This window comes from Juglans microcarpa x Juglans regia, chromosome 3D (assembly GCF_004785595.1).
Source record: "Juglans microcarpa x Juglans regia isolate MS1-56 chromosome 3D, Jm3101_v1.0, whole genome shotgun sequence".
In the NCBI taxonomy this organism is placed as follows: Eukaryota; Viridiplantae; Streptophyta; class Magnoliopsida; order Fagales; family Juglandaceae; genus Juglans; species Juglans microcarpa x Juglans regia.
Window position 1 is genome coordinate 21245135 of NC_054598.1, and position 24962 is coordinate 21270096.

A 24962-nucleotide genomic window follows, 5' to 3' on the forward strand; every position below is an offset into this window, starting at 1 on the left:
AAAATATCTCCAAGAATTCTAAAAAAAAAAATCTTACTTCTAACATATTCATAACATCATGCTAAGATCAACCATGCTTTAAAACATCAAATAAAAGCCACCAAAATCACAAAATAACACTTGAAGTTTTTGGTTTTAAACTTAGTCCAAAACAGAAATTTTTCTCTCCACTAACTTTGATCAATCTCTTGATCCATGGCTTAAACACAAGTGATCTTCAAACTAAAACATCTCATGGTATAAAAATGTGTCCTAAAGAAGATGCAACCTTCAAACTTAAAATCACATAGCTAAAACTCAATAAAACATGGATCTAACCTAAAAAAAAATCAAATCTTAGGCCTAACCGAAATCCTCTTGCATAGAAAAATCATACCTTTAAAAATAATACTAAATATCTTCAAAATAACATCCTAACATGTATATAAGAGGTTTAGGATCATCATATAAAACTATCAAAACCTTTGGAATAAGAGCAAACCACGAAATATTCCAACTTTCACAAAACAAAAACTGCTTTTCCACTTCCAGTTTTCAAGTTTCTAAATCTAAGAAAATCTATCATCGAAAGCTTTATCCATGCAACAAAATCTCAATGAACATTCATAAACACATGATAAAAATGCTCCATAAAATTTTCGGACCAAGATATGTCCATTAGCTTGGTCAAAAATTCCAAAACATATCATATTCTCCAGTTTCACGCCCACAATGACCTTTTCATGGTTAAAAATACTTTTTACCAATCAAATGAGCATGGATTGAGACTGATAATATATCCACCAAAAATAGACTCAAAGATGAACAACTTTTATGAAGGAGTCATCATGATAAAATACTTACAAAGGATTGAAAATGGCCACGCAAAAAGACACAGAAATCTGCCCGAGAGAGCGCTCTTGGGCTTCTCTCTAAGAACGAGGGAAAGAAGTGATAAAATGGAGAGAAGTGTGTCTTGAACAAATTTAGACTCCTGGAGGGAGAAGTTATGGGTTTGAAAGACCCTTGATTGGATGTGGCTGTGTGACATAAAGTGGAGAATAGTGAAAGGCATGGACTGCCTGCAGCAACTGTGAGAGATGAAGGTTGATGGAGTGGATTTCTCCTTCACATCAAGGCACTATTGGGTGCAGCCAATGGCAGTGGATGGTCTGCCATGTGGGGGAGGAAACTTCTCCAAGAAGTTTTGCCAAGGTGGCCAATTTCGTGGGCCTTGGTGGGCCCCAACCAAGTGGGCTTCAATTTGGGGTTTAAAAAGGGTTTGGTTAGGGTTTGGGGTGCTATCAAGCCCAAAACTAATTTTTCTTGGCCCAATCAAATTTCCAAGGTTTAAAAGATTGGATAATGATGTCATAACAAGGATTTGATTAATTAATAGCATGTGGAAGTGATTTAATCAAGTGATTAAACACAATGCTTGAAATCGGGTTAGAAAAGGTTTGAAGGCCAACTTTAGAGTTTGTGAAACCGTTTAGAGTTTCGGTTTCAACCACGTTTTTGGGGTTTCAATTGGATTCCAACCATTTAGGGTTTTGCTAGGGTTGAAACCCTCTTTGGTTTGGCACAATTTGGTTGAATAGATGAAACAAAGTTTTACTTAGGTGGCATAATCTCACACGTTGATTTCCTTCATAAATCTATCTAATGGTTTCTCTTTGTGCCAAGTGTCTAATACCATTCACTATGTGTGCCCAAGATCTTGCCAAGTGTCCAAATAAAACTTCTCTAACCTAATTTGGACATTACACACTGTGATTTTGAAAACACTGTACCGGGTGTGCTTATCGAAATTACTATTCACTCCGAAGAAATGCATAATAAACTTAGTGCTGAAAAATCCTAAATATTCATATTAACCTATAGTGAAAATCGCTTACCAAAATTCAACCCCAAAGTGCCCCTAAAAATAATTTCACAATTTCCAACAGACGTTTCGTCCGGAGTTATGAAAATAGGCTATTGCGCCATAAAATCCTAAATAATCCACTGAGTCTAATGGTGCATACCATAACGTATTCTGACACTTCTAACTACCTCAAATAATTAAACTCATAAATCTAGCATCACATTGAGTGATAACAATGACTATGCTGACAGACTAAAACCTGTGTGATTGGTCAATTTGTAAAAGCTTATGGAGTTTTCACGAGGTTCCTAAAATCAATAGAAATTCCACCAATGAATTTCTAGTGGGTTGTTACAATTGATACTTTGGCGGTAGATGGGACAGTCTTTTCAGAAAAATTGGTTATCAAAAACCATATTGAGTAGTATTATCAACAGGTGTTATTTGAAGAGCACAATTGGCAACCACTAGTTGATGGCTTATCTTTCTCAACTATAGATCAACAGAGTGCAAGATGGTTAGAGAGGCCGTTTGTAGAAGAGGAAGTGTGCAAAGTAATCAGAGGTATGCCTAGTGATAAGGCTCTTGGTCCAGACGGATTTACCATGGGCATCTTTTAAAATTTTTGGGAGGTGATTAAGGATGATCTTATGCTAGTCTTTCGTGATTTCCATACCAATGCTAGTTTTGAAAAGAGTATTAATGCTACCTTCTTAGCACTTATTCCCAAAAAGATGGGGTCAACGGATTTTAGAGACTATCGCCCCATTAGTCTTGAGAGTGGGGTGTATAAGATTCTCTCCAAAGTACTTGCGAATCGATTGAGCTTGGTGGTGGAAAAGCTTATTTCGAAGCCACAAATTGCATTTGTAAAAGGTAGACAAATTCTAGATTCGGTCTTTATTGCAAATGAAGTTTTGGGTGGACATCTCAAGTATAGAGCCCAGATTGCTTTGCAAATTGGACATGGAGAAAGCTTATGACCATATCAACTGGCAGTTCTTGCTTGATCTTTTTGGAAGATGTGGCGTTGGGGGGAAATGAGAGACATGGGTAGAATTTTGCATCTCTTCAGTATGTTTCTCCATTTTGGTGAATGGCTCACCAGTTGGTTTCTTCAACTCCTCTCGGGGCTTGAGACAAGGAGATCTACTTTCTCCTCTACTTTTCCTTCTTGGCATGGAAGCTCTAAGTAAGATTATTGAGTTGGTGGATGGGGGCTATCTCTATGGTTTTTCGGTGGGGAATTGTGATCTTAACATTTCTCATTTGTTATTTGTCAATGACACTTTCATTTTTTGTGGTATAGATCTTGGTCACATTCAAGCCTTGCGGGGGCTACTCGTATGTTTTGAAGCTACATTAGGCTCGAGAATCAATCTTTCAAAGTCTGAATTAGTCCCAGTGTGGGTTGTCCACGAAGCAAATTTTTTTGCTACATTCTTGGGTTGTAAGGTATCTTCTCTGCCTATCAAGTATCTTGGATTACCATTGGAAGCTTCCTTCAAATTAGAAAGAATTTGGGATGGCGTGGTTGAAAAGGTGGAGCGTACATTGGCTTCTTGGAAGAGGTTATATTTATTAAAAGGTGGTAGGTTGACTTTGATTAAAAGCACTCTTTCAAATTTACCAACTTACTTTTTGTCTTTGTTCTCGCTTCTTGCAAAGGTAGCTAATCGCATTGAGAAGCTACAAAGGGATTTCTTGTGGAGTGGATTGGAAGAATAGTTCAAATTTCACCTGGTTCATTGGTCAACGGTTTGTACTCCAATTTCATGGGGAGGTTTGAGGATTCGCCACTTGACGAAATTCAATGAAGCCCTTTTGGGTAAATGGTTGTGGAGATACCAACACGAAAGAGAGGCCCTTTGGAAGACGGTTATAGACTCTAAACTTGGGGAAGCTTGGAGAGGTTGGTGCTTGAATGAGGTACAAGGCACATATGAAGTGGGGTTATGGAAATATATTAGGAGGCATTGGGAGACCTCTTGAGGACATCAATATATTGTGGTGGGTGACGGTTCTCAAGTTAGTTTTTGGTATGATAAATGGTGTGGTAACCATAGCCTCCAAGACATGTTCCATGCTATTTTCGAACTTGCAAGCAAAAAGGATGTAACAATTGCCGAGCTTGTGGTCCTTTCAAATGGTTCCCCTTAATGGAATATTGAATTTGAGCTCATTAGGACTGCCCAAGATTGGGAGGTGTAGATTATTTTAGAGTTCTTTGCGACATTGTATTCAGTAAGTTTGCCGGGGGACACCAGGGATAAGATGCATTGGAGCCATTCTAAGAAAGGTAATTTCACCATTAGTGCCTATTATCAAGCTCTAATGAGTCCTAGATTGACCATGTTCCCATGGAAGAGCATATGGAAGACGAAAGCTCATTCAAAAGTGGTTTTTTTCTTTTGGACAGTATCATTGGACAAAATCCTTACTACAGATAATCTTAAGAAACGCTGGGTAATTGTGATGGACTGGTGTTGCATGTGTAAGAAGTATAGGGAATCAGTAAATCATTTGCTACTTCACTGTGAGGTGGCCAGGATCATGTGAGATTCTTTTTTCATAAGGATCGGATTATCATGGGTTATTCCCCTTAGGTTGGCAAACTTCCTCGCAAGCTGGCAAGGTATTCAGAGTAACTCAAAGGTGGTGGCCATTTGACGTATGGTTCTTATTTGTATGTGTTGGTGTATCTAGAGGGAGAGAAATGCTAGAAGCTTCAAAGGTTGCAAGAGAACAATGGATGAATTAAAACTTTTCTTCTATAAGTCATTGCTTTTATGGGCGAGAACCATTATTTGTAACGGATTTAATGTCCATGACTTTCTCCAGGGAGGAGCATCTAGACTAACAACCAACTGTCTAACCTTATGATTAGAGAGCCCATCGAGTATATCTCTATTAGAGCCCTTGTCTTCAGCTGTCTCTCCATCACCCGTAGTTGAAAACTCCTTGGGCACCACGTTTGGATACACTGTGCGCAATCGTGGGATACTAATGAAATCGGCGAGTCTGTCCACTGAAAATGTAACTGAGGCTCTGCAGACCGAAAAAATGTATGCATTATCGTCATCTTGGCTGGAACGACCAAACTCTTTATAAAACTTGCCGATGATGTCGATATATACGACAAGGTCCTATGCTTTGTCCTTTTGGACGAGGAATTGTGTCCAACCATGCTCGAGGAATACAGTTGGCGAGGAATGACCTCCCAGAGAAGATCCTAAAAGTCAGGGATCTTTACCTGACGTTCCAACAAAATAGTTGTAATACCTGTGTCCAGTACCAAGCTGCTTTCTAATTTTTTTTTTTTTTTTATATTGATTGCGGGTCTAAATTATATTTTAACGGATATCGAATATTTTTTTTAATCGACTTGCTATTTTAATAATTTCCTTAAATATTTTCGGGTCAGATGGAAAAGGTTTTTTATGGGTTGACAAAATTTATGGAACAAGTATATATATATATATATATATATATATATATATATTAAGATAAGTTGAGGCCCAAAACTCAGAAAGCAACCCATTTATTAATAGTTTATTTGCTTTCACTATGAAACATGGACAAATATTTCAAATGGCCCAGTGTTTTCATCAAGCCCAAGCCCGTGAGAATCAAGAATAGATCCCTTGTCATGCACAACTCCATGCCAATTGCCATGCACGTCCCCACGTGTCCACGAAACAAGCACGACAACAAACTTGCCACCGCTTGGATTTTTTTTTATGAAAACAACTCCTTCACCTCATTGCCCTGTCCACGTTCAGTAGTATCTCCACGCCTTCCACGTCCAACACCCAGCATGCATGTCCCCACGTTTCCAGGAAATCACACGATGCTGCCTAGCCCCAGGTGAAGCAAAAACCTTGGTCCCTTCCATAATCATAGCCAGCTATGAGAACCATCCACTGCTTAGCCACCACAGCAACAAAGTCACAAGCGAGCCCTCCATGTAAAACCAACACTATGCACCTCTGCAGTGCACCATTCATGCAAAAGCATAGCTTTCCTTTGCTTAAGCCACTGTGCAACTCCACGGAAACCATCGTCAAAATCATGCCTCAGCCACGAGACTACAATGAACAACCACCGTAGCACCGCCATTGTGAAACCCAACTGCACCCAAGCTCACTGTAAGCCTTTGTTTCTCGCATGAAAACACAGATCATCCATTCACCATCGAGAGCCACTTCGCGAACCTAGCCACCTCACAGCGTCATCCCTGCACCATTACCACCTTAGGTTGGTTTCTCATTACCACGTGAATGAAACCCCCTGTACCAAAAACATCTGATAGCCTCCATGGACAGCGACAACCTCCACTACCACCTTAGGCCGTATCCACTATTACAACCCGTGGTTGAGCCATATATCATGTTTAGCCTCCGTGATAGGGTTGTGTATCTGCGGATAGCCAAGCAGAATATAAATCACTTTGTCACCCAAAAGGTGTGCAATCATAACAAAGACCACTACTATAACTCGTGGCAGGACCATAACTGAACATAGCAGAAACAAAATCAGATACAAAACCAGATAGTCATACCAAAGGTTTTCATATGCCACAACATATCCAAACAGAGTATTGAACAAATTCATATCTTTTCACATATTCAAAAACAATTTCAGAACATTTTCGCATCATATGCACAAATTTTCATAAATATCATATTCGCTCTTTTTGCATAGTTCAAAAAAAGAATGCACAAAATTAACTCATGTCTTCACTAGTCATACTAGAAAATACTTTATTCTCATACAGAATTTCATGAGTAATGCAGAACAAATAACTGAGGTTGTTTCAAATTTCTTTTCGTAACAAAATATGCATATTTTTCAAAATCGACCCCAGTCCATTTTATTTTATGCAAAGTTTAGTATAGGAACCCCGCTTACCTGGACTTCTTAACTTTCTAAATTTCTTCACAACAGTCTTGAACGGAAATTACTCGTCACCTATAAGATTGCTATGAAATTTTCATCAATATATGAAATCAACACTTTTTTCAATACTTAAACCTGAAATGCTAGGTAACCTATTTTCTTAAAAATCTAAATTTCTCAAAACCTTAAAATATCATCACTTCCCCAATACCTCGATATTCACCTAAAAATCTTTGACTATTTAAACCCTAACTTATTTATTACATGATCCTAACTATAAAAATTAATACTAAATAATATAATTATAAACCGTAATTATTTTCTGTTAAACCACTTTTTAGACAAATTTAAAAATGAGCTAGAGTACACTTAAAAATAACAGGAATTTAAAATCAAGTCTACTGAAATATTCATAAAAACACTTGGTAGTTTTATAACTGGTAGGATAAAAATGTAAAAATACTTAAAAAGTGTATGAGCTGCATTACGGAAAAACAATAACTAAAAGACTGGATGGCATTTCTGTAAATACTGCCAAGATCATGACTAAAGCTAACTAAAGATATATATATATATATATATATATATATATATACTTGTTCCATAAATTTTATCGACCCATAAATTTTATTTTATTTTTTCCATCCGACCCAAAAATATTTAAGGAAATTATTAAAATAGCAAGCCCATTAAAAAAATATTCGATATCCGTCAAAATATAATTTGGACCTGCAATCAATATATAAAAATTTTTTAGAAAGCGGGTTGGTACTGGACCCAAGTGTTACAACTATTTTGTTGGAACGTCAGGTAAAGATCTCTAACTTTTAGGATCTTCTCTGGTAGGGTCATTCCTCTCCAGCTGTATTCCTCGAGCGTGGTTGGACACAATTCATCATCTAAAAGGACAAAGCATAGGACCTTGTTTCATATATCAACATCGTCGACGAGTTTTATAAAGATCTCGGTCGTTCCAGCTAAGATGATGATGATGCATACATTTTTTGGTCCACAGAGCTTCAGTTTCATTCTCAGTTGACAAACTCACCGATTTCATTAGTATCCCACGATTGCGCACATCGTATCCGAACGTGGTGCCCAGGGAGTCTTCAGCTACTGTTTTAGAGAGACGGTTAAGGATGAAGGCTCTAATAGAGATGTACTCGATGGTCTCTCTTATCATGAGGTTAGACAGTTGGTTATTAGTCCAGATGCTCCTCCCTATGATGGGACGAAAAGTATCAAACATGCAGATCTATCAGGTTTCTTCAAGATTATAGACTTGATAATTGCCAACAACATTGACCCTAGGCAGCACAAGACAGAGGTTGGTATTGATCGGACGAAGCTTATGATATGCGTCGCGCATTCTTGGCCTATCGACCTAGTGTGTTATATATTCACTAGGATTCAATCAGAGGTCCCGCACATTACGATAGATATACTGCCATATGGGGTCCTGATCACACGATTTCTGCTATATGCCGGGGTCCTACCAGATATTGCAGAGCGTGTCTAGGAGCCAATTGGACCGATCAACTTCTCCACCCTATCATGAAGCATGGGTCACTCGAGACTTCATCTTCGTGGTCCTATTCCAGACTCGGTCTATACTCAGGGAGATGCACACTTGATAGATCATGAAGTATCGATCGATGAGACATTCATGTAGGCCGAGGCACCACGAACATCTACTTGTGAGGAGATGGTAGATATAGTGCGTGCAGAGATCCGCAGACAGACATCAATGGTGATTGATGCAGTGCATACAGAGATCCGTAGTGCCATCTTTGACTTAGATACAAAAGTTGATGTTATGTATGCGACTTAGGTCACGATCAATACTCGACTGACACAGCTAAAGACATGCCTAACTGCAGTCGAGGATGTGTGAAGAGAGTTGAGATCGTAGTAATTTGTATCTTTTATTTGCATTATTTTTGTTTTTTGTATAGACAATATTTTGTGTTTTGTAAATTTAATTTAATTATGAATTAAATTAGTCTTTTCTGAATTAATTATTGATTTCTATTATTCCTATTATTTAATTGCTAATTTTTTATATAAATTAAATATTTATCCATAATTAAGTAAGGTATTTTGTTGCCATCAATAATTGTAAAAATTATGGAACCATTTGAACGAAATATATCACGTTCAAACATTTCTCCATTCCTGCTAGATATCCATTTGAACATTGATTAATGTATTTGTTCGAACGATATAATAATATGTTAGAACAAGAACTCAATGTCCTGCTAAATTTAGTAACTTAACCTGCCAATTTTCCGTTCAATCATATATAATATTTGTTTAAACATTGATTAACCCTGAAGTTTGAACGTTGTTGTATGTTATTCGAACGGTAAGTCAATGTCCCGCTATTGTCACTTAAAGCACCAAATTGTCGAACAACCATATATAATATCTTTTCGAATGTTTATTTTATTTTGTTTGAACATTTTTTTGGATGTTCGAATAGTTATTTTATTAGGGATGTAATTTTTCTTCCCTACATATACCGTTCGAACGGTAAACACCTTCAGTTATTTTTTAGAAACAAAATTTGGGTTTCGTCCATAAATCTCATTTTTTTTGGAAAAATTTTCATTTCGTCCCAAACAAAAATTCATTTTTGGAGATCGTCCCAAAAATGAATTTTTGTTGTAGTGCTCTTCCCATCATCTATGTAATATAATCTGATTTAAAAGATAATTTTTAAAATTTAAATATTACAAATCATATATGTAGATAGTGTGTAGCGTAAAGGATTTATAAATTATAATAATAACTTGTGTTCTCTTTTTCTCTTGTGACTCATTCTCGCCCGTAAAGGTTTGTGACGTTTACTAGGGTTTCTCTCCAACTTATTTAATTCAATGAAAACTGAATAAAATAATTTGTTTATGAGAATAATTTTATTTGAGGACGCACATCTCGCATCATTGAGTACATTCTGATAGAAAAAAACAAAAAACAAAAATCTCAATTTTTATTATAATCAACAATAATAATATTAAATTTTTAATAAAACTGTATAATTAAAAACTATATTACCTGTAACAATTTTAAAAAAACATGCTTTATTTGTTATGCTTTAATTGGCTACTAATTATTAAATTTCTGATTCTTGTCTACGTATGTATGCATATTATTTTTTTGGATGTTGCATTCCTTACTTGCACCTTTACTTAATGCATATCGTGCTGGAAACTAAGCTTTCACACGGATATTGAAACGCATCGATTTTCAAATATAGTACTAAGTGAATCTGAAACTGTGACTGAAAACTTCGAATCTTGTTTGGTATGGAGGGAAATTCATATATACATACATATATATATATATATGTGCATATGCCATGTATGGCAAAACATGATTCACAAAGTCACCATAACTTAGCTAAATGACATGAAAAGGTCGGTCGATGCTTTAACACAAATTGATAAGATTGCCATTGGCCAAGGGCGTCAAGGGCATTTGAGTGGCATCTCATCAACCTGGTCAATGGTCTTTTTTTAAGTACTTGGAAAGCAGTATCATATTGAAAACCCACCAATCATCCCAAAGAAAAAGCAGCCAAACGTACACTTCCCACCATCCTTCCATGCAAGTTCTCACTCCACCAACCAACTCTTCGTTTTTTTTTTTTTTTCCTAAACGAAGACTTGATTTGACCCTTGACGCCGGCCTTTGGCCCTATAGCACTTATCAGTACCAATGTTTTGAATACCGTACCGGACATCGTACCGGTCAAGGCACTGAAACGAAATATTTCGGTACCGGTACCGTTTCGGAGTAGCGTTTCGGGATAATATTTCGGGATAGTCGATCTATAAATAAATTATATATATAAATATATATATAAATTATATTCTAAAATAATAGTCTATATATAAATAAATTATATACAAATACATATATATATAAATTATAAATAGTCTAGTCTGAATTGAGGGTTAAAAAATAAGTTTGTAGTTTGAAAAAACGAAAAAAAAAAAAAAAAACACAGGCCGAAATATCGGCCGGTACCGGCCGAAATATAGGCCGGTACAGGCCGAAATTTAGGCCGGTATGACCGGTACCGGCCGGTACGGCCGGTATTTTGGCCGGTACGGAACAGGTATAGTACCTGTACCGGCCGGACGGCCGAAACGAAAAATTTCGACCGTACCGGCCGGTACGGTACGAAATTTAAAACTGTGATCAGTACACCCTTTCACTGCTATAAATAGATAACAGATAATAATTCCCTCCCAAGCTCAATCACAGCCCACATTGCATATAGCTTACCACTCCCAGTTCTCTCCTTCACCCTCTGAAAATATTTGCTCAATTCTGGCAATGGCAACCAATGGATTTGGCCGCCCCAACAAGCATTTCCGTCCTCCAGCTCTCCCTCTCCCAAAAGACAACGCAAACCTCATTTGTGTATCAGAAAATTCTCATGCCTCAACTCCATTGCACTGGAAGAAAGCTGCGGAGGCCATGCAATGCACCCATTTTGATGAAGTCTGCAACATGGTGTCGCAGTTTGCACAGGTGCAAACTGTTGACATACAGGGTACGACCCTCACTGTCGGTCAAGTCACCGCCATTGCACGTCGTGGTGAAGTAAAGGTTAATCTTAATGAAGCTGTGGCGTGTGAACGTGTAGCCAAAAGCGCCAACTGGGTTGCAGAGCATATTTCCCGGGGAACAGACACATATGGTGTTACCACCGGATTTGGAGCCACATCACATCGGCGCACCGACAAAACCTCTGACCTCCAGACAGAGCTTATTCGATTCCTTAATGCTGGAGTGATTGGGAGAGAGAACCTTCCATCTAGCTACTCAAAAGCAGCTATGTTGGTTCGTACAAACACACTCATGCAAGGCTTTTCGGGTATTCGATGGGAGGTACTTGAAGCCATGGCCAAGCTTATGAACAAAAATTTGATCCCTAAACTGCCTCTAAGAGGGACTATTACTGCTTCAGGGGATCTTGTACCGTTATCTTATATAGCTGGATTACTAACTGGCAGGCATAATTCCAAAGTGCGCACCTCTGAAGGTGAAGAGATCACTGCCATGGAAGCTCTGACAAGAGCTGGGATTTCGGCTCCTTTCGAGCTTCAAGCAAAGGAGGGTTTAGCTCTTGTAAATGGGACAGCTGTGGGCTCAGCTGTGGCGGCAACAGTTTGTTTTGATGCCAACATTTTGGCTCTGCTTTCAGAAGTTCTCTCCGCTTTGTTTTGTGAAGTCATGCTAGGCAAGCCTGAGTTCACAGACACACTAACACATGAGCTCAAGCACCACCCTGGCCAAATTGAATCAGCAGCTATCATGGAGTTCCTTTTGGATGAAAGTGACTACATGAAAGAAGCAAAGCTTCGTCATGAAAAAGATCCCCTTACAAAGCCAAAACAAGACAGGTATGCACTCAGAACCTCTCCCCAATGGCTTGGGCCCCAAATTGAAGTTATTCGCATGGCAACACATTCAATCGAAAGGGAAATCAATTCTGTGAATGATAACCCGTTGATCGATGTTGCTCGAGATATGGCTCTCCATGGAGGGAATTTCCAGGGAACACCAATTGGTGTCTCCATGGACAATCTCCGAATTGCCATTGCAGCTATTGGGAAGCTCATGTTTGCTCAATTCTCCGAACTTGTATGTGACTACTACAACAATGGCTTGCCTTCCAATTTGAGTGGGGGGCCTAATCCAAGCTTGGATTATGGCTTCAAAGGCGCAGAGATAGCCATGGCTGCATATTGCTCTGAGCTCCAATACCTGGCAAACCCTGTCACAACTCATGTACAGAGCGCAGAACAACACAATCAAGATGTGAATTCTCTCGGGTTGATTTCAGCCAGAAAAAGTGCCGAAGCCATTGAGATCCTAAAGCTGATGTCTGCCACTTACATGGTGGCACTCTGCCAGGCAATTGATCTAAGACATTTGGAGGAAAACATGAGGGAAGTTGTGAAACATGTTCTTCTCCAAGTTGTGAGGAAAACTCTGTATATTGCTGAAGATGGATCACTCCTAGAATCCCGTTTCTGCGAGAAAGAACTCTTGCAGGTCATTGAGCACCAGCCAGTTTTCTCTTATCTTGATGACCCCACAAATCCATCTTATGCTCTCTTGCCTAAATTTCGAGAAGTACTTGTAGAAAGAGCTCTCAAAGATCCTAAACCAGAATATGGAGATGACAAGGGCTACTCAATATTCAAGCGCATACCACTATTCCTAGATGAACTGAAAGCAAGACTTGGGGAAGAGGTAGCGAAAGCTCGTGATAGATTCGAGAATGGAGATTTTCCAATAGCCAACAGAATCAAGAAATGTAGAACTTATTCTATATATCGGTTTGTGAGGAGTGAAGTGGGGACTGAGCTTCTTAGTGGGGCAAAGAAGGTGAGTCCAGGTGAGGATATTGAGAAGGTTTATGAGGCCATAAATGAAGGGAAAGTGGGAGATGTACTTATGAAGTGCTTGACAAACTGGAAGGGATCTGCAGGTCCTTTTACGCCAAGGCCGATCATGGTGACTTCTCCAATGCATTGCAATCCTGAGTATTGGAGTTGGTTTGAAAATGTAAGGTCGCCTACTGTCACAAAAGGTGGAGCCATTTGATGTTTCTGATCTAGAGCATTTATTTTTTTCGGTTCCTAAATAAGATTTGTTCGTGGAAAGGTTTGTAGAACTCCGAAATGTTTTTTCAATCTTCAATTTTGCAATGATTTATAAGGGTGAAATCTATTTCTGATGAAAACTGTACATGAAATGATAAAAAGGGGATTTGCAATTGTCTTTTATTTATTTATTTTTTAGTATTGTTGATGGACTGTCCACTTCCACTTCTCTTGAATTATCTATTTCCTGAAAAATAGTAACAGAGTTAGGATAAGATCGATCCTAGCTAAAAGAAAAACTTAAATCTAAATCTAAAAGAATTTTAGAATTATGAAAAAAATTAAAAAATTGAAAGTAAATGAAAAGAAAGATAGTTTTAAAATAAAAGAAATTAAATCAATCTCGATGTCATCGACGTGTTTTGTCCTTAAATCTGGAAAAATAAAAAACTGGAATAAAAAAGTCGAAAAGCTGGGATTATTGTCACATAAATGTCCTTAAATATGGAAACTCTTTTTAACTTCCCGGTCAAAATCTCATCCATTTTTCAAAGAATTAAAATCCGGACTAATGCTAGATATAGTTATGCAAGCGTCAATGTTTTTTTTTTTTTTTCTTAAAATAGAATTTACTATTTAAATAATTAAGTTTTTTATATAAATTTTTTTATTTTTTTAAAAGGAGTGGACAAACGCGTGATTGTATAATACGTGACTTTCAACACAAAATACGTGATTTATATAAATACGTGATTAATAAATACATGATTTTATTTTTTTTATCTTCATACTTCGTATTTCTTTCTTCCCTTTATTTTTCTTTCTGCCTTTTCTTTCTTCTCTTACTTTATATTTTTTTATCCAAACGTAATTTTATATGAGTCTCGCACTCTTACACACCACTTAAAAATAGTTAATTTTATTCTTTTATCTACATACTTTGTATTTCTTTCTCCCCATTCTTTTTCCCTCCCCCCCCCCCTTCCCTCCCCCAGCACCCATTTCTCTCCCCCCCGGCGCTCATGTCAACAAACCTGTTCAATCGCAGGCGGTGCGCATTGGACGACTACTCTCTCCTTGCATTCTTTTCTATTATGTAGTTCAATTTCCTCCTGAAAATTTTGAACCTCTTCTCCGCCTCCCCATGTTGGCTGCCATTTTTTGGGATATTATCTCCCGATTCAGGCAGGCGTGCCCTCGGTAGGCTGAAACAGAGGCATGTGAGTGATGCACAGATGAAAAAAATAACAAGCAGTTGAATTTGTTGGGAACCCATTTTCTCTAAGTGGAATCCCAAAAAAGGATTTTGAGGTTCCTGTGAGTTTAATGTATAACATGATTGTATTCAAAGAAAAAAGCTAGATATAGTCGCCCTATGCAATCGTGGTGCAATCGTGGGCCCACCTCTCTTCGTATATGTCCCTTCCCCCTTTCTCCTTCACCCTCTCTCTCCCTCTGCATCTCGGTCAATGTAAACTCACTATCTCACTTTTTTTTTTCTTCTTCTTCTTCCTTGAGAGAGAAAATCCACGACTTATTGAAATTGGTAACTCTTTTCGCAAACTTGTACAAGAACATCAAACTGGACTGGACAAACTCACACCACACAAAGGAGGAAAAAGAAAAAGAAAACTATGGACAGTAAGAAAGTTTATCAGTATCACAAACCAAACGCCTTAAAAGAAATCAATAGCTATCAAACAAGTTCCCCCTTATATACTACTTGAGTTCAGAATCGCATTGATGATAAAGTTGGACGGTTTCTCAATCCACTTGTTAGCCCAACACTCTTCTGTACAACTTTTCTGCTCCTCAACAGAGACACCAATCTGGTTGCTAGTCTGGAAGGACAGAAAGACTGACGCAATTTGGAAGTAGTTGACATCTTTGGTGATCTCTGGCACAAGCTTTTTATGCCTTGTGGGAAAAAGAGACACCACTGTCGTGTTCTTGATCATGACTTGAAACTTTGAAGAAGTCAATAGAGGAGACTTGATTAAGAACTGAAATTGGGTTTGAGAGATTTGCAGATTACGAACCCGTGGGAGAGATCGCAAATTCTTCTACAACCTTCTTCTTGTTTTTATTTTTATTTTTTATTAACACTGATGTGATGCTTGCGTCAGACGATTGCACACCGACTCCCATTCATGATTGTACATAGCGGAGCTGGTATTCAAAAGGGCCTTCCTCAATGATGCTTGTAAAGTTGGCAGATTGCAAGTCTTTGGTCTGTAAATAAGCCATGCATCTTGTTTTGTTTGAAGGATAAATATTTGTGATCCTTCCTTCCTTTGGTTTGTATGCCGTGCCTTTTTTGAATCAAATAATTAATATTGAAAAGAAAAAATTTAATTATAAACAATTATGTACACTAATATGTGCATTCATTTAATATAATTAATCAGAAAGTAAATTTTATTAAAAATAGTATTAATTTAAATTTAAAATATAAAGATAATAATATTAATATATACATAAATTTGCTTATACATAACAAAATTTTATTAAAAAAGGATGGGTCTATGCCCACCGTTGGGAGCCCCTAGCGGGAGCCCCCGCTAATACATTTTGTGTTTTTTTTATTTTTTTACTTTTTTTACATATTTTTTTAATATCTTTAAACAAATTATAATATTATTAAAAAATACTTACTTAATTACAAAATAAAAAAATTAAAATTAAAAACAGTCGAGCAGGAGCTCCAAGCAGTAGCCCAACGGTAACCATAGCTTTTTCTATTAAAAAATGGTATGCATGTTGTTTCAGGGGACAGACAGGTCATGGGTTGGTAGGCGTGGGTTGACTTGATTGAACAGGGGACGGGTGGGGTGGCACCCACATGTCGTCTTGGGTGGATTGGTTTATAGAGCGGCCACCATCCCACCACACCTACGCGGTCAGGTCAGCTCAGGGGATGGCTTTTTGTAGTCATATATTAATTTATTTATCGTTTCCATGCTCCCCAGAGGGCAGAGAGATTGTGCCATTGTCTTTAGGGTAGTTTCATTTCATTTGTAGTCCGATATATATATATATATATACCAAGACAGCGGAAAGAAGGAAAAGCCGAAACTGACTGAAGAAGAAGAGAAGGAAGGGAATGGAAGAAACAGAGACAGAGAGATATATTGCATAATAATTAGATTATGCAAGCACAAAATAAACAGGCGGTTAAACCAGTCATATGCATGTATGAGTATGCAAAATTAATTGTAAAGACATATAAGCTTTATTAAAATTAACAAGTTTAAAGTAATTACAGGTGCAAGGTAGTACAGATTTGCACTTACAGAAATCAGGGTAAATAAGGAGACTCAAGAACAGGGTAGAGAGGGTCAGAAGTTTTCCTCTCGAGTGAGTTCTGGTTTGAGTTCTGCCTTAGCTCAGAATAAGGCCTTCCTTTTATAGCATAAGGAGTTCCTGTTTACAATTATTAAAGTAAAACAGTAAATCAATCCGTGAGTGAACAGTGAGAACTGTTTAGTCACGGGGCTCATGGTATCATCATTGTGTCTCTCCAGCTGTCCTCGTGGGTGGCTGCTTTGAGCGCAAGATGACAAATTAGCATTCGGTCATCTCTGTGTCTTCCAGCTGTCTCTGTGGGCGGCTGCTTTAGGCACAAAGTGACAATTATCTCAAAGAGGACTATGGTCGGTCTTCTTTGAACTCAAGTAGTAGTCAATCATCTTTCAGCTTTGGAATGCCTTCTGAATCATGACCAAATATATTACTGTATGAAGCCTCTGAGGATGCTTCTGAATTCTCATCGTTTTCAGAATTATCACTCGTAGACTTAGGTAGTTGTTGCTCCAACAATTTTATTAAATCTTTTTTGCCAAGTCTGTTGAGGATATTATTTTTAGCAGACTTAGAAGATTTCTTTGAGGATGAGCTGGTGGCTTTTCCTCTTGATGAAGCAGTTGGTGAATTAGGGGCCCGAACTATCAGAGGATATTCGGGGACTGGTGAACCAGATTTGATTGCTGGGAATTCCTTTTTGTCTTGCAGATCAGGAGCGACTTGAGGAAGATCTTTAATCATCTGGTTGCTTACTTTTTCAGTATATCCAAACCTATCCCACCATTTTGTGAAATAAGCTCGGTCAATTATATCAGCATTTTTCTCATAAGTCCATTTAAAGATCCACGGTAGTTTGTAGTTCTTGCAAAAATGGAGCTCATAAGGAAACATCTGTGATTGCCGGTTCAGTTTTGTACCAGCAACTTGTTGATAAAATGTAAAAGCTCTGGCGAGCTGCTCAGGAAGATTCTGCGGAATTAATCCGAATTGGTCCCACCATTGGAGAAACCAGTAAGGGAAAGTTCCTTTGAATCTTGTATCAAAATTGATGAACCATGAATGGCTCATATCTAGTACTTGAAAGAACATGAAACGTTTCCAGGCAGTTATGTAACCAAAATAATTATAACTCAGTGCAGAGTCTGAGGGTCTTTTGGGAATCCATGGGTTTGTTCCCCATTCGGCCTCAGTCATGACTCGAAGTATATAAGCACTGTGATAGATTAATTTGGTGGAGTCATTCTTATCATAATGGGTTTTATGACAAGAGAGTTGGTGAGAATCAGGATACTGGAATAGTACTGGAGATTTTTGGAGGAATCTTCAAGTATCCAGTGGAAATTAGGGGGAAAATAGGAAGATGCTATTTTGAACGGATCTGTTAAATTAGAACGGTTAGGTTCTATATGAAACAAATGAGTTATAAATGGCTTCTTCAAATATTCAGATTTTCCTTTTGGGAGGAAAAACTGGAGAGTAATCAAAGTAGGACCTTTTGATGCAATTGCTTTTGCATATGGATCAAAAGGTGTAGAAACCGTAGACGCGAAGGTCGCCGGTTGCACAATTTTACTAAGAGGTGTGAACCTATTGGCAATATCTAGTGCTGTTGAGGAGACACTGGGTACAATGGAGGATCCAGACTCATTCTTGATGAGTTTTATACTGGGTATTGGAGGTGGGGGGTTCACTCTCTGTTTCCCTTTTCCTTTCTTCTTGCTTACGCTCATGGTTGGGTGTCTACAAGAACTCTCTGGTAAGAAAATCAGGGATAGAATTATCAGTGCTTTTGATGTATTTAATATCAAAATAAAAAACACTTAAAATACCTTGCCATTGAGCAAAAATATATTTTGATGCAATGTTTTGAACATATTGTTCTAAAACAAATTTAGCACTCATGCAATCAATACGAAATAAAAACTTCTTGTTTAACAAATCAGATTGAAATTTAGAAATACATAGTACTATAGATAAAATCTCTTGTTTAATAGTACTATATTTGTCTTGTGCAGGATTCTAGGTTCCAGAATGAAAACGAGCAATTTGTTCAGAAGAACCTGGTGAAACAGATTGTTTCAGAATGTCACCATAACCAATGTTTGAGGCATCTGTTTCAACGATTTTAAATGAATCAGAAGTGGGGATACCAAGGCACGGAAGAGTCTTGACATGTGCTTTGATTTTTCTCACTATTTTAGTATGGATTTCTGTCCAAGGAGGAGGATTTGAAAGAAGTCGTTTGAACAAAGGACGACATTGTTTCCTCATATCCTTGTAGAATCAGCAACATAATTAAGAGATCCTAAAAATCTCTGTAATTGATTTTTGTCAAGAATGACATTAGGGAATTTGTCGGCAAAATCAATGGTTCTTTGAATAGGCCTGATTTTCCCTTCAGAAATATCATAACCAAGAAATCTGATTTTGGTTTGGAATAGTTTGATCTTCTTCGCAGAAACGACAAGACCATTGAGTCTAATGATGTCTAGGAAGGAATTCAAATGTTTCCAGTGTTCATCAATAGATTTAGAAAAAACAAGGACATCATCTATATAGACAATGGTAAAAGCAGAGAACGAGTTGAAAACGTCGTTCATGATATGTTGGAACTCACTAGTGGCATTTTTGAGACTGAATGGCATCACATTCCATTCGAAATGACCGAAGGGTGTTACAAAAGCTGTCTTGTACCGGTCTGACTCGGCTATCTGGATTTGCCAAAAACCAGATTTGAGGTCAAATTTAGAAAAGACTACAGCATCACTTAACCTATGAATTAAGTCATTTTTGTTGGGAATAGGGTACCTAATCCATTGTAAGACTTTGTTCAAAGGTTTGTAATTAATGACTAGACGAGGGGTGCCTCTCTCTAGTTCAGTATTTTTTGGACATAAAAGGCTGGGCAAGACCAAGGGGACATGCTTTCCCTAATTATGCCTTTTTTCAAAAGATCTGTAATTTCTTTTTTGCAGAATTCTAAAGTTTGACTATTCATCTGAATCAGTTCGGCTTTAGTGGGAATAGTATTTTCATCAAAATTTTTGATATAGGGAAGAGAAACGATGTGTTTCTTCCTATGCCAAAAAGCATTTGGTAAATCAGAACAAACATAAAAAACAAGACGCTTGTTAAAATCATCAATTTTTGAAAGTAAAATTGACGAAGATAATTGTTCAGAAATCTTTTTGTATCTTATTTCCTGTTGGAGGAAATTCAAATACTTTTGTTTTGCAAAAAGCAAAGATTTCAAACCTTTATCTTGATCAATCTCTTGACGAGATGCAAATTTGAATTTGACATTTTGACCAAAAGGGTCGGTAGTAATACCATCTTTTTCAGTCAAAAAAGAATATAAAGCAGAAATAAATGGAATGCCTAAAATCACTTTGTCAGACATATTTTTAACTAAAACAGAAGGGATTTTAAAGCAAACATTGTTTTGACAAACATGAGCGTTGTTAAGCTCATATGTAATTTTCATTTGAGATCCATTTGCAGAAAATAATCTTTCAGAAGATTTTTCAAAATATTTACTAGGAATGAGTCCTTCTTGAATGCAATTCAGGTCTGATCCGGAATCAATCATAGCAACGACAGAAAATTGAAAATCATGGGCGACCACAATGGTAACCCTTGAAAACCATTTTGGAGGAATGATATGATAGATTAAACAAATTTGGTTATCAGCAGCTAACTCATGTTGGCTTGAACCAGAGTCATTTGTTTGCTCATTATCAGAAGGAATATCCTGATCAAGTTGTTTATCGATTTTAAATACTAAAAATTCTTGTTTTAAAATCTCATTTTCAGACTTAAAGTTGTTTATCTCAGATCTGAGTTCAACGATTTCTTTTTTAACAAGATTTATTTCGTGTTGTAAATCATTTGTAGAAATTTCCTTGGGTTTTTTCTTTTGAAATCTCTCCAAAGTTTCTTGAAAACTAATCCTTTGCTTAGGGGGTTCTGGTTCCTAGCGAGCCATAACCTTTCTTAACTTAAGAAGATATTCTTCTTTAAGCTCAGGATTTGTTATTTGAGAAATCAAGGTTAGCAATAGGTTTTCTTGTTCTTCAGATTTGGACAAGACATGAATTGTCTTTCCCTTTGTCTGGCAACAAGTATCATTACAATTGCAACCTAGCTTAGAACCAGTAAAATCTGGAGATTCAGGTTTTGAGTGATATTCTGAATCACTAGAGCTGAACTCAAGGATATCAGATGATGAAGACGAAGCTATTTCTAGGAGTCGAAATAGTTTTTCTTTATCATTGTTATCAATATTCAACTGATTAAGCTTCTTTTTTAATTTTTTATCTTTTTTGGCTTTCTGGGGGCATTTATCAGCGAAATGTCCTGGATTGCCACAAATAAAACATTTTCCTTGAGAAAAATCCTTAGATTTCTTTTTCTTAGAAAATGGCTTAGAAAATAGTTTTTTGTAAGTTTTCTTATAAAATTCATCACGGGGTTTTCTTCTGATACCGCCATGAGGTTTAGAAAACTTGTGCTTCCTTCTTTAGGGAGCTATAGCAGGAAGTCCAAATTGTTCACAAAATGTTCCCATTTCGTATTTGGCTTTCTTGCTATTTCTCATCTGTTCTCGAAGCATTCTTTGATCATTACACATACTAATACCAAGTTTCTTGATTACTGCACAAATATCACCATAAGTGTATGCGTCGTATTTAAGAGACCCAGCAATAGTAAGTTCATCCTTCACTTTGTAAGCAAACAAGCGAGATAAACCATCAATAAATTTCTCCTTCCAGTAAAGCTTCTGGCTATCATCCCGAAGTATTACTTTGGAAATAAAAACATCTTGGTACCATCTATAATCAGACATTTGATGACATCTAAGATTATTTAACTAGTCGTTGATGCAGCTAGTTATATCAGATGGTGTGCCAATAAAATGTTTTAAAATTGTATAAATCAAAGTATTAACTCCATCAGACTGGGCTGATCCAATGGATTCATAAAAAATAGGTAACTCTTCATCATTACATTTGACAGCATTCTGAATGGTTTTCTTGGCATCTCTGGTTAGGTGTTTATCCCACCAGTTTCTTAAAACACCGAAAAATCATTGTGTTAAAATCTTAATAATATCAGGTTGTCTGATATTGTTGTTTACATAAGCATTTGCTACAAGGGACATTTTACTCATGGTATTCATGATCTCTTGTTCAGAGAAACCATCAATATTCCACTCGTAAAACTTGTCAGCAGAGTAAGAAGATTGGCTTTGAAAAACTTTCTCTTCAAACTGTAATCAAGAGGAGTAGGCCTGGAATACCAGTTCTTCGTCAGACTCATTGGTTTGAGTCTTTTTGAAGAGAATTTGGCAATTTCAGGTTTTAAAACAACATCTTGAAAATTCTTTTCAAGTAAATCAAGATCCTTTTCTTCAGAGGAGTGATCGTTAGAAGACTCATCTGTAGTTTTAATAAGAACTTCTTCTTCTATTTCTTTGTTAGACAAAGCACTAGTAGAAGGCTGTTATCTTTTCATATTATTAAGCAATATATATATATATATATATATTTTTATTTTTATTTTTTTTATTTGTATTTTTGTGTAGCGCACTTGGTAATATTCTTACTCTGTTTTTATCTGTTTTTGTAACATACTAAACTTATATTTTGGGTTTATAAATAAATCATTTAGTTATTATATTTATTATTATGATGATTATTATTTGTTATTAATATTAAGGTTTTATTTATTGATTATTATTATTATTATTATTATTATTTTATAAAAAAAATCCAAACTCTATAGTAAGTTTTATCAGATGTAAACATTAGACTAATGATTTACCAAATTTTTCCTAATCAGTTTTATCTACACCAAAACCCATTTCAATTAAACCTCTCTACTCTTCACGTCACCCCCCTTCATTATCCCTCTATTTTCGGTGATCAGACCGAGTCTTCCTCCAACAACTTCCTTCAGCACTTTGAACAGGTCACGTACAAGACGGTTTCTCTATTTATTTCCTTCCCCGTATGTATTTTTTTTCAATCACAAAAAAGTATTAAGTACCACACAACTACTCATGCAAGTCTGATTTGCTCTCCATCTTACTCAGAATCGACATTCATCATTTTTTTTTTTTTACCCTCAAAGACATTTTGAGAGGCCTCCCTCAGTGCTCCACCAACTGTGTCTCTTCCTCCCCGTAAGCATGCTGTTTCAAAAACTCCATCCCTCTGCTTGTTGTTTCTTGTTTGACAACATCCAATGGTCTCTCTCTTTCTCGCAGTGCTCTTTAGCCACAACACCCACGGTCAATACTCAGCTTCATCGCACTGTGCCTTTGTTCAGACAGTGCCTCTTCTACTCGGTAAGCATGGTCGCACTGCTTCTAAAATGGTTAAAGTTGCCTTATTTGTCTTCAACTTTCAAAAAAGTAGGTTTGCTGAAATACTTTTAGGTGTTCAGAAAAGTACAAACTTATGTTCCTATAATTACAAGATTGCTATTTTAAAAATACTTTAGTATGACATAAGGGTAATCTTTAATTTTTATTTACCTGCATATCCTTTAACACATGGCAGCCAACATTGGGTTTAAAACTTATCCCCTGCCATAGTATTTTGGACTTGTTTCCTTTTACAAAGTGTTGGTCTATCTGCTTCATAGATATTTTTAAGTTAGGTTGAGTTGATATTTTATTGGACTTGGTTAATATCTAAGTGGGCTGGTGTTATTTGAATAATAATGTTAATCCCAAAAAAAATCTTATGATTTACATAAAATTATTTATGTTATTAATTATTAAATTTTATAGTGAAAGTTCATTAAATTTTATAATAAAGAGTTTAAATTTATTTGAATGCTTTAAATGGAGTAAGTCTATTTTTATTAAATGAGTTTCTACTCTTATTTAATATATTTAAATATAATATGATTTCCTACTAAATTAAAATATGTTGTTAGTATTTAAATAATTTAAGATATAAACATTCATTGATTTTATATTAAATAGAACATTTATTCATTATATTCTACAATATGAATTTAGATTAAGTAGGATATTAGTACATGTTTTTCTAGACAGATTTAGTGATGTTTAATACTTTATATAGGTGACGAGCTATAAAGTGAGATTCAGGAAACAGCACTGCGAGGTAAGTAATTTGATCACAAATTAGGATTATCACAGTTTAGTTTATATATAAGTATTATTCAAGCCAGTTTATTGCCAGCCATTATTTATGCACCACTCATGTCATATGCAAACATGTCATCTAGCATAGCATACGATTATGTCATTCCGCATCATGTGCAAATTCAGAAATTATGATTATATATGTAATATGTCATGCATCTCATGTGTATAAGACACATAAGCTATATTAAGTTCAAGTGCAAGATAAGATAAGATCAGTTAATTAGATGGTCGTTCAGATGTATGGTACCAATGCAGTTCAATTTCAGGGTGGATGTGCAAGCCACGGGCTCAAGCGTGGTCCACCATAGTATGCTAGAATACTATCAGCGGCTCCCCTCACGGCCGCGGGACGTGGAGCCGGTGCACAACCTTGCACACAGGGTTAAGTGTGTTGGCCACTCAGATAAATCAGTTAAATCAGATAAATCAGTCAGATCAATCAGTTAATTTCAGTTAAATCAGTCATGCATAGCATAAGTATCAGTATGAATAATCATGAATTTAAACTCTCAACATGAAAACTTTTATGAAAACCTTATGTTTATTATGTTTACGTTGTGATGGATTTCTTGCTGAGTTTTCGACTCATTTCAGTTTGTTTTCATGCTTTTAACCACCTAGGTGAGGATGGTGAATACGTGCATGCAGGCCAGGGTTAGAATGAGCAGTGAATTTTAGTTTCAGACTTTCTAAAATAAAATTTGCTTTTATGATATGAATTTATTCAGTTTATTCATTTAATATTTTTGGAAGATATTTTATTAGACATTTTTCTACAAAATAAATTTCTAATTTAATTTATGAAATATGAAATCTCTTGTCGGATTTATTTTATGAAAAATATGTGACACTTCTAACTTACGGGAATGGGGTGTTACAGTTTTAGGGGAGAAAACAAACTTACAAAAACACCATATTCACAAATACATTATACATAAGGTTGGGTAGGATGGATATTCACATTTACTACTCTGGGAGAAACACCAGCATGATATCTAAAGTCAGCAGCCTCTAAACAAAATCTATAAAAAATAGCAGAAAACACATGCAAAAAAAAATATATATATATATATATATATATATATATATATATATATATATATATGCA

General features: G+C 36.4%; 1 protein-coding gene across 1 annotated transcript; it reads left to right on the forward strand.

The window, feature by feature from the left end:
• Positions 1-10995: 10995 nt before the first annotated feature.
• On the forward strand, positions 10996-13650 carry LOC121255705 (phenylalanine ammonia-lyase-like). Its single transcript, XM_041156190.1, has 2 exons — positions 10996-13393; positions 13570-13650. The coding sequence occupies exon 1, from the start codon at positions 11090-11092 to the stop codon at positions 13370-13372; it is 2283 nt and encodes a 760-aa protein (XP_041012124.1). The 5' UTR covers positions 10996-11089; the 3' UTR covers positions 13373-13393; positions 13570-13650.
• Positions 13651-24962: the final 11312 nt, after the last annotated feature.